Here is a 14,347-nt window from a genome sequence, read left to right as displayed (position 1 = left end):
CAGAGTTGAGAGAGAGAATGGAGTGTGAGAGATAGAGTGGAGAGAAAGGAGAGACTGACTGACTCAGAGACTGAATACTGACTGACGGAGAGACTGACTGGCTGAGAAACTGACAGAGAGAGATAGACTGACTGAGAGAGACTGGCTGACTGACAGACTGACAGAAAGAGAGAGATAGAGAGACTGACAGAGAGAGAGAGACCGACTGACTGACAGAGTGACAGAGAGAGAGAGAGAGAGACTCACTGACAGACTGACTGACTGACAGACTGACTGACAGAGAGACTGAATGACAGAGAGAGAGAGAGACTGACTGACTGAGAGAGAGACTGGCGCACTGAGAGAGAGAGAGAGAGAGAGAGAGAGAGAGAGAGAGAGAGAGAGAGAGAGAGAGAGAAAGAGAGAGACTGTGATGGAATTGGGGTCAAAGTGTGTATGAAGCTATGCAATGCCTCTTAAGATTGCTATTGTCTACTAATAGAAATCTATTCTCAAAATGTGCTCTTTGTAGTTACATCTGCTTTTGAAATAGTGCATTGAAGTATTGTCTAATGTTTAAAACGGAAACGAGAAGGAGCAGTGGATGCACTTTTGTCAAAACTGAACGATGAGTGGGCCCGATGTTGTATATCATGACAGGAGTCTGCATCAGCAAACCCACCTAATATTGGGCAAACTTCCCTGGTCTACCGATGACAGGGACCCTGTAATGAATGGACCACCACCTATGATAGCCTGCTGGCAGACTAAGCCCAACCTTTGACTCCACCATCCAGTGTTACTTATAACGGCTGGATTGGTGAAAGAGGCGTAACAATCGACCCGCATCCCCTGCCGTATGGCGGGTCGCTGGCCTGAGAGCTCTAGACTGGCACGGAGAATGGGGGGGGGCCCTCCTTGTAGTTTACAGGGGGGGCCCTCAAGTTTCGTTACGCCACTGACTCCCACAGTTATGTGTCAAGGCTGCGTGTAAGAATAATAAAAGAGGCAAAGGGAAACTAATGAGAGGTACAGATCGCACAATATTTCACGATATGGGAACACACTGTACTACTGCATACCTCACACCTTTCTGCCCCGTACATCTGGCCCATATTACTGCAATAGCGCACTGCCCTGGTCTGCACCGCTAGTCACAACAGGATATTGCTCCAGAGGGGACAATTATCTGCATCAGTACGGTTAATTCAAAGAATCTGTAGAGAAATGCTGCATAACAGATTCGAGCGATGGTGGAAAAACATTGAAGCGTTTTTCATAAATACTAAGTAATGACTGCAATAACAAAAATATTTTATTAACATCTGCGTTTTTCCCATTGCCATCCTAATGGAGCAAGAAACCAGGAACAGCGGTGCTGGGTAAATGCGGCCAATAAAATCAATAAGGTGAATGCTCTAGCTGGTGTCCGTCACACATTTACAGATACTGTGGGTGCTGCACAGCAACTAAATTGATAAGTAATACTAACATGTGCAGTATCAAGAAGGTTTGTGCTTCTGAAAGTTATGAGCTGGTGACCAGAAATGTACATAGACAGGCATGTTTACTTTCCTGATTAAAGTGGTATGCTTGGGGCTGGAGAGCAGCTGTGCCATGCTTTTACAAAACAGCGCCTATGCCGTGGAAATGGTACTCGTGTTGTGTTACTCCCAGACTCCCCCAGTGCCACCCTCCGAGTCAGGTGATGTGTGGTGTAAACATGTCCTGTAAATCAGAAGGTTTGCTTTGTGACTTCCTGCCTGGCATGCACCATTTTCATATTTAAGCCATAGCTACAAAGCTATATGCTTTGTCTGTGCTTTGAATCCATCTCTGTAGATCGAGTAAACTTAAGCACTTTATTTTGGTGTGCAAAAAGGAAAAGTCATGCCGTATCAAAAGTTTAACATTTTTCGCCTATCTCAGCTCAGACTTCTAGCTGAATAGTTACTTTAATTAAACGTAGTAACTGGGCTACAGAAAAGAAATCACTTTCATGCTGCAACAGTTTGATTCTAAACATATTTTCATGCACTGGTACTTAGTTTTTGTGTTGCCAGTTCCTGTGTTAGGTTTTAGCGTTGTGACTTTCTTTTTAAAGCTAAGAGTGATGTATAATTCTCGTTGTTCATGCTTGCGGGTCTGTGTTGGGTATAAGCTGTCGCAGTGTCAGAGTGACTGAATGTCCACAGCCTCCTCACTCAGCCCAAATGGTCTGACACAGTGTCTCGTGCAGATTTTGCACATGTTGGTTTAGATTAATCTTCTGTGCCTTTTGGTTTGTATATATTTCACTTGTTTTGTGCTATTTGGAGTTTATTTCATTTACTTGTATATCTGTTAACTAGTTTCTGTCTCCTCTTTGGTATTATGTACGTTTGAGTTTTTGGTGCGCGGGTTTTGTTGTCATTTGGGTGGATGTGTTCCGTTTTGTTTGTACGTATAGCATTTATTGTGTTTGCTGCTTATCTTTATATTCCAGATGGTACGTGTGTGTATGTTTGTGCCGGTTGTTCTTTATGCCATTTAATATGTAAGTGACATTTAGCGTTTCGGAGTGTCTATGACGATTTCTGTATTTGGGCCTGCCTTTTGTTTGTATTTGATGTCCACGTTCTGCTTGCTGCTGAGTGTGTGTGTGGTATTTCGGGTATTTCTGTTTCCATGTGTATACTCCGTGTGCCCTTTATTTTATGATTTTCAATTGCCCATTGCTCTCATCTGGGTATGAAGCATCCTTTTTTTGGGGTGTCTGTTATTTGAAAGCGTGTTCTGTTTAGTGTATGTATGGCACTTCTATTTGTTTCTAGTTCTCCCACTTATCTACTGCCCTAGTCACAGTGTTGCAGTGGGCTCTATGTGTGATTGCAGCTCTACTCTCTGTGCTTCTCAAATTTTCTTGAAAAAGTACAGTTTACCCACTTTAAAAAACAAAAAAAATTCTCGGGGGCGATTCCCCCCCTAATCCCCCTTAAAATGTTTGGTCTCGCTCGCTGCGTTCGCTCGCCACGGTGCAGTCCAACAGAAAGTTTACACCTCACCTCTTTCAAACGTCACCGGCCACCACTGCCTATAATATTGTTAGACAAAAAGAGAGTAAGGGTATTAAGGTTGGGAACGAACTCCCAGTCCCCTAAGGTCAGTATATCAAAACAAAAAGAGGGAGTATCCCAATGACATAAATGTCCCTACGAAATGTAGAAGGCGAGAGAGACACAGGAGAGGAAAAGTTTTTCCTTTTTAAAGAAACCCCTCCCTCGCCAAACTAGTTGGTGACATGCTTCAGCATAGGGGTCCACCCAAGTAGCCGAATGCCACTTGGGTGTGCTTCGACATCTGACTACAGCAGAGCAGGTTTTTTTGGGAAAGTGTGACAAAAGTGTAAGTGAGTGGATTACAAATTTCTTTATTGTACTCCCTAAGTTTTTAATGTGGAACAATAAGACAGTATTAAAACCAAGTGTGATACATATATATATATATATATATATATATATACTCCAAAGAAAAATAAAAGCGCACACAAGGAGAAGTAGAAGCAATAGCAGGAGCAGGAGTTATGTAGCTTAATTTTTAATGCGCGCTGGGACTGCTATATAAATTGTCAGACTTTGCCGCTATTTATAATGGACTGAAATGCAATCAAGTATGCCGCTGTATGGAATGTTGCACATTGGCAAAACATTCACCCCCAGTCACAGATCTGGGTTTAATCCATCGTTATTTTGCTCAACACGCCACCCCAGTTCAGACATGGCCATATGCAAATCAGTCTTGACCCTGTGCCTCATGGGAACAGTCCAGCCCGAACTGCCAAGCCATGTCTTTCCTGGACCGGAATCAAGCACCCTAGGACCGTTTTCTGGCTATCAGCCCTCATCAGCCAGGATAGTTTGACTCCAGTGGCGTAGTGAGCACGCGACCCACTTCTGGGCATACCCTTCCCAAATAGGGCGAACAGCAAAACATACAAGATGATGGACGGAATGTTGCACATTGGCAAAACATGTACCCCCAGTCACAGATCTGGGTTTAATCCATCGTTATTTTGCTCACCACGCCACCCCAGTTCAGACACGGCCATATGCAAATCAGTCTTGACCCTGTCTCTCATGGGAACAGTCCAGCCCAAACTGCCAAGTCATGTCTTCCCTGGACCGGAACCAAGCATCCTAGGAACGGTTTCTGGCAATCAGCAGTCATCAGCCAGGATAGCTTGACTCCAGTGACGTAGTGAGCACGGGACCCACGTCTGGGCATACCCTTCCCACATAGGGCGAACAGCAAAACACACAAGATGATGGACAGAATGTTGCACATTGGCAAAGTTTGCAATGCGCACTCCGTAGAAGTAACAAGACCCAAAACTGCTGAATAAAATGGTGATTTTACAAAGGAGTCAGAAAAGGAGAAAGCTCACCTGTGATCAAGGCTCCCGAGAGAGCTGAAACGCATAAGGTTTTGAAGTGAACTGCTGAATACTCTGAAGTAAAATTAAAAAACATGAAATTCTTCAAATGAGATGTCGACGTCTTCTTGTGCTAAAGAAGAGTGTTCTTGTGTTTAGATGGGTCTCTCCGTGCTCAACACGCTGAAGCCGCCCTGCCAGTGTCTGGGGCTCCTTCACACGAAGATGTATGAGCTGGGTTTGTTGAAAGGAGCCTGCCCCGCCCTCCTCCATAAAACAAAAGAAGCCAGGATTTGCCTTCTAAGAAATCGGATGCGAGAACGGAAAGGGAGCAAGTTGGCAGCATTTGTCCCTGCTTGCATATTTGAAGGTATTCAAGTGCACACAAGGAGAAGTAGAAGCCATAGCAGGAGCACGAGTTATGTAGCTTAATTTTTATGCGCCCTGGGACTGCAATATAAATTGTCAAACTTTGCAGCTTTTAATAATGGACTGAAATGCAATCAAGTATGCTGCTGTATTATATGAATGGCTTTACGTTTGCAATGCGCACTCCGTAGAAGTAACACGACCCAAAACTGCTGAATAAAAAGGTGGTTTTACAAAGGAAAATCACGTGGTCAGTCAGAAAAAGAGAAAGCTCACCTGTGATCAAGGCTCCCGAGAGAGCTGAATCGCGTAAGGTTTTGACGTAAACTGCTGCATACTCCAAAGAAAAATAAAAGCACAGGAAATTCTTCAAATGGGATATCGGCGTTTTCTTGTGCTAAAGAAAGATGTTTATATATATCTATATATATAGATATATATATCTATATATATAGATATATATATATATATATATATATATATATATATATATATATATATATATATATATATGTATATCTATATATATAGATATATATATATCTAGATAGATAGATAGATAGATTTCCCTCTCCCCCCCCGATTATTTGTATATTAGACTATATGAATTCTGGTTATATTTTTAGTATATTTTCTGTTGGTTTGTAATTTTTGTTTTCCTTAATATGTTGTTTGTGATTTTATTTTACAGTATATTTTTGTTCTAATTTAATATTTTAGTTTAATTTGCAACCTTTTTGTTTGTCCAATGAACTTCACTAATGTTTTAATAATTATACTGTATAATTTCTATTTCTATTAGATTTTTATTACAAATGTATATTTTACATGTTGTGTTTTTAAAAAGGCTAAACAATATATTTTGTGTTCATTAAACACAAAGGACTTGAATAGTTTATTATATATTATATATTTATCTGCTCGTTTAGTTGTAATTAAAAATGGTTATGTTTATTTGTATATTTATTTATTATACATTTTTACTTTTTAACGTATTTTTAAATAATTTTAGATGAATGTATTTCCCTATAGAATCTCAAGATTTAGGACCATGATTATTCGTATTCAATATTTTTGTGGTTTACATAATAAGTATGTAAACTCAGTATTTAGGCCCATGACATTTTGCCCACAGTATTTTTGTATTAAAATATTTTTGACATTGATATTATGTTATAAAGCTAAAACATGTTTTGTATTATGTGCTGAGAAATTTGTTTTATTTCAAGGCAGAGTAAATTACATTGGTCACTCTATCTCTCCCAATTGTGTTGTACCACAGGGAAATCTTGTTGACATCATTCTGAAAGCTCCTTCTCCTGATATCATGAATACATTGTTATCATTTAATGGCCATTGTGAAATATTACAGTAAATTCCTTAAAGACTTTGCCATGTAAATATTACAGTAAGTTTGTGGAGGACTTTGCTAGGAAAGTGGCACCAGTGAATTGTTACGCTATGTGCAGGAATTGTTTTGAGAAGAATGACAGGAAACTGTTTTCAACAAAATCAAATCTGCAACAGCTTTTGCATTGCCGTCAACACTAGTGTGTGACGTTTATGTGCGGTTTTATCACAAATTGCTGGCCAACATGAATAGGATATGGCTTTCCCATAATGGGCTCTCCCTTCAGATGCAAGAATGTATGCTGTGATAGAAAAGAACTACTTGCATGTAAACATTGTGTATGAGGAAGCAAATTCACCTTCAAATCTGATCAGAAACTGCAGGAGAAAGTTTTGGCTACTGGAGGTGGATTTTCATCCACAGGATACATTGCTGGCTCGTTTTCCAAACGTCAAGTGTACAATTTTGTGGTTTGATTTGTCCCCTAAGGAATGAGTAACACACTCATTGCTGCAGGACAGTTCTTGAGAGAAGCAATACCACAAGGAGAGCAAGACATTCTGTTTTCCATTCCGCTCTCCCTGTGAGTGTGATACTTTACCTTAATTTCTAGGAACACCCCACACAGTGTTGATCTTTCTTTCTATTTTATTCTCATTAACTTCCCCGAACCATAAAACAGAGTGTACTGTTGCTTTGGCAGGCTTAGTAGTTTCATTTAACTTGAGGTACCAAGTATTCACAACTGTCATTGAATTATTTTATTTAGTAGGGACACCCCGTTCATGCATGTACACCGCAGAACTGTGCACTTTGTAAAATAGCTGTGAGCAAGCCTTGAAATTCAGTTTATCAAATTTAGATGGAAGTGAAGCTGTCATCGTCAGGCTGAGCTGCAATGTTTTGAAAACAGTTGGCAATAGTATATAGACTGCTAAAGAAAGGGTAGAGCCATCAATGAAAGCACAGTCTGATGAGGCAAAGTTGGAGAATATTGAGTTGAACTGCCAGGTAGCGACAAGCACCAAAAAGAAGGTAGAGATGACAAAAGGGAATGTGGATATTGGAGCTTGTCCTCACACCTGCAAAGTGAATGCTCTTCGCGCGAGAAAACATAGTGCAATTGTGGTCGCGTCCATCACTTTGCAAGAGTAGAGTTATCTGTGTTTTTATAGCGCAATAATCGGCAAATGTCAACAAGAGGAGGATAATCTAATGTGCTTTGGAAGGTCGTTCCAAGCTTTAGGGGTAAGGTATGAGAAGAGATAGCCACCCTAAGCTTCTGTGTATGTGTGGGGTGTGGGTTAGTGAGAGACCAGCAGAGCGAAGGAGTCTGGAAGGTAGGTGGAAGTACGTGCAGCTGTTCAGGTAGGCAGGGCTAACATTACGGAGTGCTTTGAAGATATAGGTGATGAGTTTGAAGTGTGCACGCTTAGGAGCATGTGGAGTTCACTGAGGTCTGGTGTGATGTGGGCTCGGCATGAGAGGCTGAGGACTAGTTTGACTGCTCGATTTGGATGGTATCTAGTCTTCTTATGAGCTGGTTAGTAATCCCTGCATACATGGTGTTTCCTTAGGATGTGTCAGGGTGGTAAGTTCCAGGGTACTACCAGACCACAGTCCACCTGAAATCAGTCACAAAAACAAAGAGGATGACGAGGCCATCTTCTTTTTAAGCTTTGCTGCAAAATCCACCCACCAAAAGAACAGCTAACCCATATGTAGGCTGAAAGTGCAGGGGCTGACCATAATGGCACTCATCAGCACAGGGGCATCTGTAAATGTGATGTCCTGACATGATCTGACTCTCTGTAACTTGCAGGCAGCAGGCAGCAGGCACAGTCAACACCGAAATCATCTCTGGGGAACTAACCAGCACAGTTCTTTGTAACTGCTGCAGGAAAGTGCACCCTGATCAGCTGCATTACATTTAGTTTACCCATAGCATCTAATAAAAAGGAATTGATCGACTAGCAAATGACTTCAGACGTCTATTTTAAGGCTGCGACTGCCTAAAATCTCTTCCATTTAGCTTGCCCCTATAATCCACGGTCAAGCCTACTGCTTTATAGCACAGGAGGACAACTTCCCACCAGCAACCCTGGGTCGAAGCGCAGTTCATGAAGTTGGAAAAGCAGGGAGTCATTGGGAAAGTATGCAACACCACACTGAGTGGTTTTCGTCAGCAAGTCAAAATAACTTTGGGCTATAAGACGGTGCTTTGAAATGAGGCTCCTGAATGAGGCTAGAAAACATGAAAGACACCTTATTCTCTCTGTAGATAATGATTTCAAGGATTCCTAAATGACAGTGATGACATTTTGACCTACACACAGACCACCAATAAGTATCTCAAGTGGTTAAGTGGGACTCTACAAAGCATAGCAGATTTTGCATTTACACTGCAGCAGCAAAAATATGAATTTCTGAAGATGGAGGTACAGTTTTATAGATACATCCTCTCTGGAGCGGAAATCAGAGTGAACACGCAGAAAGTGTCAAGCAACAGCGACGCAGTTCCAAACCAGTCTGCAGCAGAAGTAAGGAGTTTCCTGGAGATGGCAACCTACTGTGGAATGTTCATCCTCAACTTAGCGACCCTGTCAGAGATGCTGAACCTCCTATTGAAGCCATTGTTGATGATAGCCTGTTAGGAATAGGCACAATGAAACTACAATATCAATTCCGATTTTGAGAGTGCAACAACCCAGAAGATTGCCTATAACAACGCGTCAGAGCAGAAGTATACAGCACAAAATGGATCAAGTCATTGTGACAGACGACTATATACAAAATTGGACAATTAGTGTGTCTGAAATCTCATCAGAGGATGATACAAGATGAACGGAAATAGAAGGCTCTGGCCACTGCCTCAATGAATTAATGGAAGTCTTTCTTATCAGGATCCTAAGACATGGATGAATCAAGTGGGCTGTATCGCCAAATGATGAGGGTCTGAGGTGGACTAAGTGCGCAGGTAGCGGTCACATTGTAGGGCTGCAATCTCTCCAACATCATCTGACCCAGCCGGTGCACCAGACACCAAGGGGTTGCGAATACTAAGGCCAGAATGAGGGGGAAGTCTGGTTTTCTGGCATGGGTGCCCTGGTAGATCAAGCAGTCAGAGAATGCACGTAGTGTCAGACCACAGAGGCCCCAAAACTTGCTCATCCCAATAGCACACACATGGGGCCGTGAAACCCTTGAAGGAGATCAGTGGTGATTTTGGGATGCTTCCAGATGGGAAACCGACTGCTGTTGATAACGAACACATATATGACATTCCCTGTCTGAAGGTCGTCCCATTAACTGTATTTCTAAAATTAGAAAAGGTCCTTGGAACCTTTAGACCTCCCACCACCATCAAGGCGGGTGATGGCCCAGAGTTCCAGTGAGTTCCAACAGTACCTCAAATGCTTGGGCATGCATCATTGGAAAATTACCTTCCCCCTCGTGGACTAATGGAGACGTTGAAAGCTGAAAGAATGATGCAGACCATTAAGACACGTGTGGAGCAAAATGGAAATGTAGAACTGGCAATTCACAACTTCATGAAAGTGTCTCACAACGTCACTGAAATTCATTATGGCCATTATAGACTGAAAGGCTTGCAATTTACTAAATTTTCAAATGCTGGAAGAGTGCGGACCGTTAAAGTGAGCAAGAAGGTCTCGGGGTACACAATCAAGTCAAACTTGAATCACATCAATTTTGGGAGAATTCAAGGTTGGACAAGCTCATACTTTTTGCATTTTGAGTTTGAAACAGTGAGATCCCTATATCTTCCTTTCGGGGTTTAGCAAAGAAAATGTGTTATCAGTCAGTCAAGTAATCTTTATTTCGGTCAAAGACCTTAAAAGATGCAAAATACATGAAACACTCAATAAAAAAGCATCATGGCAAGTATAAATAACTCCATTGATTAGAAAAAATACACAGATTACATTTCATAAAGGCTAAAAAGAAGTTAAAAAGATAAAAAGGATATATACAAGTTATCACTATTTGGGACAACCTTGGAACCACCTCTGACCACGTATATATCTTGAGAGGGTTATATGTGTGGTGTTTATATGAATCTACTGGTTTCGAATGAAGGCTAGGCATGCAATGTGCAGTAGGTGGCTTTACAGGAGTTTACATTTAGCTCATAAATGCTGTTACGAGGCAACACTATGGGAGTAATGTGTGTGGGTTGAAGAAGAGTATAAGGGAATAAGGTGTGGGGTTTGCAGTAGGGGATTCTAATATGAAAGAGGTCCCTTAGTGTTTGGTTGAATGAGTCACCTGAATCAGATTTAGCCTCAAAATAGTTTTTGGCTTTCTTAGACTAGACACCTTTAACTGTCTGCTAGAGCCCATGTAATAATCAAATGATACCTAAAGATAGCCTTGCGAAGTGTTATGCGTCTTGTGTTAGGTTGGCGCGTTTTAAGTCAAGTCCCTGCATCACAACATGATCGGTAATTGTCACACATACCAGATGAAGACAAACCTGAGCTTTTTTCTCTTTTTATCCTGCTAGACCTGCTCAGCACCAAGGGTATACAGGAGCCTGGCTGGCTTCTGTGCAGAGAAGGAACTTGGCGATGGAGCTTCCGAGCTTAGACCAACAGATCAGACAGACAACTCTTCTGAAAAGCAGAGAGAGATTGATCGGGAGGGTAAGCTCCTTCAGAAATCACCCAAGTCCTATAAATGTGAAAAATGTTGCTTTATCGAGATAGATGCAACAAGTCATGTAAACATTCCCTTGGTACTTGCCATGCATTCTAAAGTCCCTGACCTCACTAAACACTTGAAAAACCTGTCCATAACCCCTCCTCCCCTAAATAATGCCTTAAGCATTCTCCTGTATAACACACTCTTCTCACTCACAATGCATCCATCAGTGACATACCAACGTATAATCCAACAATGCAATCTTATGCATGACTTTCGAGTTCCATCACAGCACTCCCAAATGTGACAAGCACACCTCCATGCCCACTGTTGAAAGAGGAACTCAATAGTCACAAAAAAAGTGTAGCAGTGTAAAACGAATGTCCGGATACTGCACCAGAAACACCCCTTCCTCACGGCAGAACCTCTGCATCTCCATATTCGCTCCCAGTTTCTTAGCACCTTGCCACTCCCTTGTTGGGTACAACTCGGTTCACATCACTGTTGTACTTGATCAAGCCATGTTCAACTTATGTAGATTCACCATCACCATCTTTAACAAAGCTAAACCTTTCACCTTGTCAAGAACATTTCCCCCGAGATGAACCAACAAAACATCAGTGCAATGCGCACTTCGGGTTAAAGTGCCCAGTCTTTGCAACAACTCATGCCTGCACATGCCACCCTTCCTAAACCATTTAACTTGGTATTGCAGGTCATTGAAGTCCAATTGCATTGCATATCTCCTCATCGCTGCCTGTCAGCCCGCCCACTTAATAAAGGAATCGCCTCAAATCCAAATTTCTATAGGTTCTCTTCCTGGTCCTGCCATGCAACCTGTAACAAAAACAGCTGAACAAAACCATTATTAAGGTATTTAATTCAACAACAAAATGTACCTAATAAACCTTGCATAACACCCTGATTTCCATCTCCCAACTTCTCCTCCTGTGAACAGCCCCTGGATGGGCCCCTGTTGCCATACTAATAGGGAAAGAATGGGTATCATACTCTGCATCCAGCAGCTACAAACTCCCCAAAACCGAGCACAAAATCATCAAAAGTTGCAATGCTATAAACCTAGACCCATCTTCATGCCGAGCAATCTCTGCTGCAATCTCCAACCCTCTACCTTATATCACCAAACCACTGGGCACAACCTCTTATTTGAGTACGGTACCAACAACACCAGTCTCAGTTGCCCCCTCTGGTCCTTCCTTGACCTTACCAATTTTATCTGCACCACCTTCCTCATTTCAACTACGTTTTCTCCTTTCTAACCTTCCTGAGATTTTGACCCAATGAGTTCTGAAACCTTAAATCCTCCAAATATTAAGCACACCACAGTCAAATATTTATCACCTCATTTCTGTTTCATAAATACACCACAATACACTTCCATAAGCTTCTTCAGAATGTGCATCGTTACTGGGCAAAACCCTTTCTCGCCAACCTATCTCATCACCTATGCCCAACCCTTCAATATCCTCTAACCCATTTTCCCAGCCAACGACTCATAACCTCTGTATACCTTCCACAGAAAGCTAGCTCTGCTACCTTACCTGTAATTGTTACCGGAGGCAAACCTTTCGTCAACCATGTGCATTATAAAATGTACCACATCCTTCCAATGCTGCTCCAAGATATCCTCTACAAGCATCCTCCTAGCCCCCAATGCTAGGAATTACACCCAAGCATGGCTGTGCTCTCTCTAGGCAGATTAGCTAGATTTTGGCCTGATAGATAAGGGCTGTTCAATGAGCTCTATCCTTTGGACCACAATTGTTACGGTATCTCCATTTATACCTTTCCTCCCCAGGCTCCAATCCACACAATCTCCTCTACTGAGAAAAAGATAAAGCATCCACAATTGCATTAGCATTTCCCAGTATGTGCCTTGGCTTAAACCCAATGTTTCATTTTAAACACTGCACCACAAAATCTCTCAACAGTTATAACACCTTTCATCCTTCTCTGACAACCCATTAACCGCAATGGCCTTTGACATGTTCTCCACAGTAAACAAAACCTTCTTGTTAGCACCCCTTTACCAAAGGAAACAACTCCAAAAAGGCAAAGCTGCGACCACCACCTTTCTACTCTTCCAGCCAACCTTCTGCCTACTATCTCCCTTACCAGAAAATCCAAAATCATGCCTCAGCAGCAGCATCGAAAAATGTTTAAATGGACCATTCTGCTTCATCTCTCAAACACTGAATGGGTACTCAATTGAATCATTTCCAAAAAGTTGGCCATGCCTTCAAATCTGCCTCAACTCCGGTCAGCAGCACCCTGTGATGGTGCAATGTGGCATCCCAAAGAGCCAAACCAAAACACCTGCAAAATGTGTGGCCAGCCCTCACAGCCCGTGATGCAAAGTTTAAGTGCCCCAACAACACTTTAATGTCTCTCATTTGAGCCTTCATTTTGGTCAACATCCCCTCCAACAACACAAACAACCTCACTTTTTTGCTATCAACATCCCCTTCAACAACACTAGCAACCTCACGTGTTTGCTATCTGGTAAATGCAACTGCATCCTCACTGAATCCAGTTCCACTCCCAGAAAAATCAGACGTCAGACCAATGGGAACCCCATATCCATCATCTACCACTCAAAACTGTGCATCATTTCTGGGATTGCTCCTGATGCCTCCTGTCCAGCAAAGAAAAAGTTATCAAGTAATGAGTCATAGAGTTTGCTCTCCTTATCCAAATAAACAAGTCCTGCACAAAGGTACTAACCTTTACAAAAATGAATAATAAAATCAAACAGCCCACTAGCAAAGCCTTGTCAACATAGAATTGCCTACCAAATTATATACTCACTAGCTTAAAGTTGGTTTGGTGCACCAGCAGAATGATGTCAATGGTAATTGTTCCGATGTCTAGTATATTATAGATTATAATATCTCCATTAAATTTGGAGGCAGTGCTTTTTATGAAAGCCGAAAAATAAAAAATGTTATCATTGGGAATGTTATGGTCATTGCGATATCCACGATGGATATGCATTGATGATATAGTTGGAGCAGTTGTACATGGTCTGCAATGAGGACTGGGTGAGAGTTAGCCTGTCTAAGGGCCTCATTCTTTTTCATATTGTGGGTGCAACATAGGGTGCGACATCGGAACAATTACCATTGACATCATTCAACGAGTGCAACTAGCCCCCCCATGTTGCACTCCCTATATGTAAAAGAATGAGCCCCTATAAATAGGTCCACCCAGTCCTTACTATTTCAGATCGTGAAAACTGGTCCAACAAAATCATCAAAGTATATCCAGTGGGGTTACTGTAATGACCATACCATTTCCGATGATATAATAACTTTAGGTTGGTTTCCTCCCTTATTTTTTATTATTTTTTTTTTTTTTAAAAAGCACTGCCTCCTATTTTATTGGCGATATCAGAATGACATTACTACCGGCCTTCAATTTGCCGATTTTTGTCAAACACGTCACTTCGAAAGAAAAGCCAGCTTTGATAATAATTGTTCTGTACAATTACCACCAAACAGAAACTCTTCCGCGTTTGCCATTTGCCCATACGCCATCTTTGTTGACGCTCTAGC

The 14,347-nt window shown here is 41.8% G+C and overlaps 1 protein-coding gene across 3 annotated transcripts in view; it reads right to left on the bottom strand.

The window, feature by feature from the left end:
• LOC144808610 (adenosine deaminase 2-like) overlaps positions 1–14,347 on the bottom strand; it is a 773,449-nt gene that overhangs the window by 657,687 nt on the left and 101,415 nt on the right. The window contains exon 1 of one of the 3 annotated variants that reach the window (XM_078673648.1): positions 4,403–4,611. The exons of the other annotated variants lie outside the window; for them this stretch is intronic. Coding sequence (XP_078529774.1) covers positions 4,403–4,437 — 35 coding nt within the window. The 5' untranslated portion in view covers positions 4,438–4,611. Of the gene's footprint in view, positions 1–4,402; positions 4,612–14,347 lie in introns of those variants that run through there. 3 annotated transcript variants of the gene reach the window in all.

The sequence above is a fragment of the Lissotriton helveticus genome, chromosome 1_1, assembly GCF_964261635.1.
Source record: "Lissotriton helveticus chromosome 1_1, aLisHel1.1, whole genome shotgun sequence".
Classification (NCBI taxonomy): domain Eukaryota; kingdom Metazoa; phylum Chordata; class Amphibia; order Caudata; family Salamandridae; genus Lissotriton; species Lissotriton helveticus.
This window is presented reverse-complemented; position numbering and strand designations above follow the sequence as displayed.